This window comes from Dipodomys ordii, unplaced genomic scaffold (genome assembly GCF_000151885.1).
Source record: "Dipodomys ordii isolate 6190 unplaced genomic scaffold, Dord_2.0 Scaffold102, whole genome shotgun sequence".
Taxonomy (NCBI): Eukaryota; Metazoa; Chordata; class Mammalia; order Rodentia; family Heteromyidae; genus Dipodomys; species Dipodomys ordii.
Window position 1 is genome coordinate 6,275,327 of NW_012267318.1, and position 1,926 is coordinate 6,277,252.

The window sequence follows — 1,926 nt, forward strand, 5'->3', positions numbered from 1 at the left end:
GTGCAGTGTCATTTCTTTTTAATTGCTGAAGTATCATTGTTTGTTATCTCATGCTTATTGAAGATGTAAATGTCACGTTGAACAGAATAGCAATAAGTTCATTCCTATCTGATGACTTAATCATACTAATCACGATAATACATGCCAGTTGAAGCTGGCTTATTTAATAAAAGGCTGGAATAAATTTGTTGTGCTTACAGTTCAAGTGTCTTCATCTGCAACACTTAAGACTTTTAGTTGACTTTAAACTTGTATTATCAGTGCAGGAAGAATCACTATTGCAGAATAGATGTTACCTGTGTGAGGGTATTAGTCATTCAGCACATGTGTGGGCGAGCCGAGGCTGAGTTATAACCTCCTGCATAGGGAGGCTAAAAAAAAATGAACAAAATGTTTCATTTGTCTGGGCTTCCCATCTTTGACTTTTCTTTGGGTACATTTTTGCCTTGGAGCTTTATGGTCTTCTGAGGTACAGGGAAAATAGTTCATCCCTATTTTTTAGTTTATTATGCCAGTAAACTGGAGCTTGAACTCAAGGCCTGTCACTTGGCTTCTATCCCTTCAAGGCTGGTGCTCTATCACTTGACCCACACTTCTACCCCACCTCTTGCTGAGTTAACTGGAGATAAAAGTCTCACCGACTTTTCTGCCAGGGCTAGCTTTGAACATCCATCTTCAGATCTCAGCCTCTTAAATAACTAGGATTACAAGCATGAGGCACCAACACCTGGCTCCCTGTTTTATAGATGAGAAAACAGGCCAGGAGAGACTGTCCTGTCCGAAATCACAAAGGTGGTTCCTGGGCCTCCTCTTCCACATCAAATGCAGCTGCCATTCACAAATCCTTCACATATGTATGCATATGTATGTATGTCTGGACATAGACATATGGATAATGAACACCTGAACTTGTTGCTTCTGTACAAAGGACTCTGTAAACACCTGGAGAAACACCATGGCTTGGTTTTGTTCCAGGGGCAGTCAGTAGTGGTTGTTTGCTTGGGCTAAATTGTCTCCTCCCTTTCCTTCCATAGCTGAGGTGGAAAGTGTGGGACCTGAGGCCCTTCCTCCCCAGCAGAGCTGTACAACAATCTTTGCACAGAGAAGTTACTTGGCTAGTCATAGCTCAAGGATAAAATGGTTATTTACTAGTGGGCAGAGAGAGAGAAGAAGAGTAAGAAAGAGAGAGAGAGGGAGAGAGAGACAGAGACAGAGAGACAGAGAAAGAGACAGAATCAGAGAAAAAGAGACAGAGGAGAGGAGAGAGAGATTGAACTGGTTAGAAATGGTTTTAAAAAAAGGAGAGACAGAGACATAGAAGCACAGAGAGACACAGAGATAGGGAGCCAACAAAGGCCTAAGACACCTTAGAAATGGGCTGTCTTTCTGAGAGGTCTCCTTTCTGAGGGGCCACCCTCTTCTGCGAAGATGGAGACGCACCCTAAAGGGGAATGCGTGTGAGGTCTCTCCACGGGCTTCCCAGCTGGCCCTCCCTTCGGGATCTCAGTTCCTAGTCAGTTCTAGCAGAGGCAGTGTGAAGTTCCCCCGGGGCCTCCTCCTAGGAGAAGGAGAACGCAGGTGTTTTGTCCTGGGCCGGCTTTCAGGGTGAGGTGGAGGGGTTCCGCGAGGGCCAGGCGAGCCCAAGTTGAGCGGCTACCCTGGGCGCTCCGGGGCTTCTGCCAGGAGGGCGCGGGATGGCCGGAGCGGGCCGCGCGGGGCCGAGCGGCGATCTGGGTGGAACAGGTGCCTTTCTCCGACGTCCTCCGCGCCTCGCCAGCTGCAGCCTGGCCCTTCCCGGGGTGTGTGTTGTGGGGGGGGGCACCCCTGGGCACCCTTGGCGTCCCTGTCCCTCCCTCCCCGTGGCAGGGCGGAGGGAGGCGCCCGCTCGGAGGTAATTATTGCCCTGGGGTGCGGGGGTGGGCGCGC

General features: G+C 49.5%; 1 protein-coding gene across 1 annotated transcript in view; it reads left to right on the plus strand.

Moving 5' to 3' along the window:
- Positions 1–1,694: 1,694 nt before the first annotated feature.
- Kl (klotho) overlaps positions 1,695–1,926 on the plus strand; it is a 37,874-nt gene continuing 37,642 nt past the window's right edge. Inside the window, exon 1 of the mRNA XM_013027269.1 lies at positions 1,695–1,799. Coding sequence (XP_012882723.1) covers positions 1,695–1,799 — 105 coding nt within the window. The remainder of the gene's footprint in view (positions 1,800–1,926) is intronic.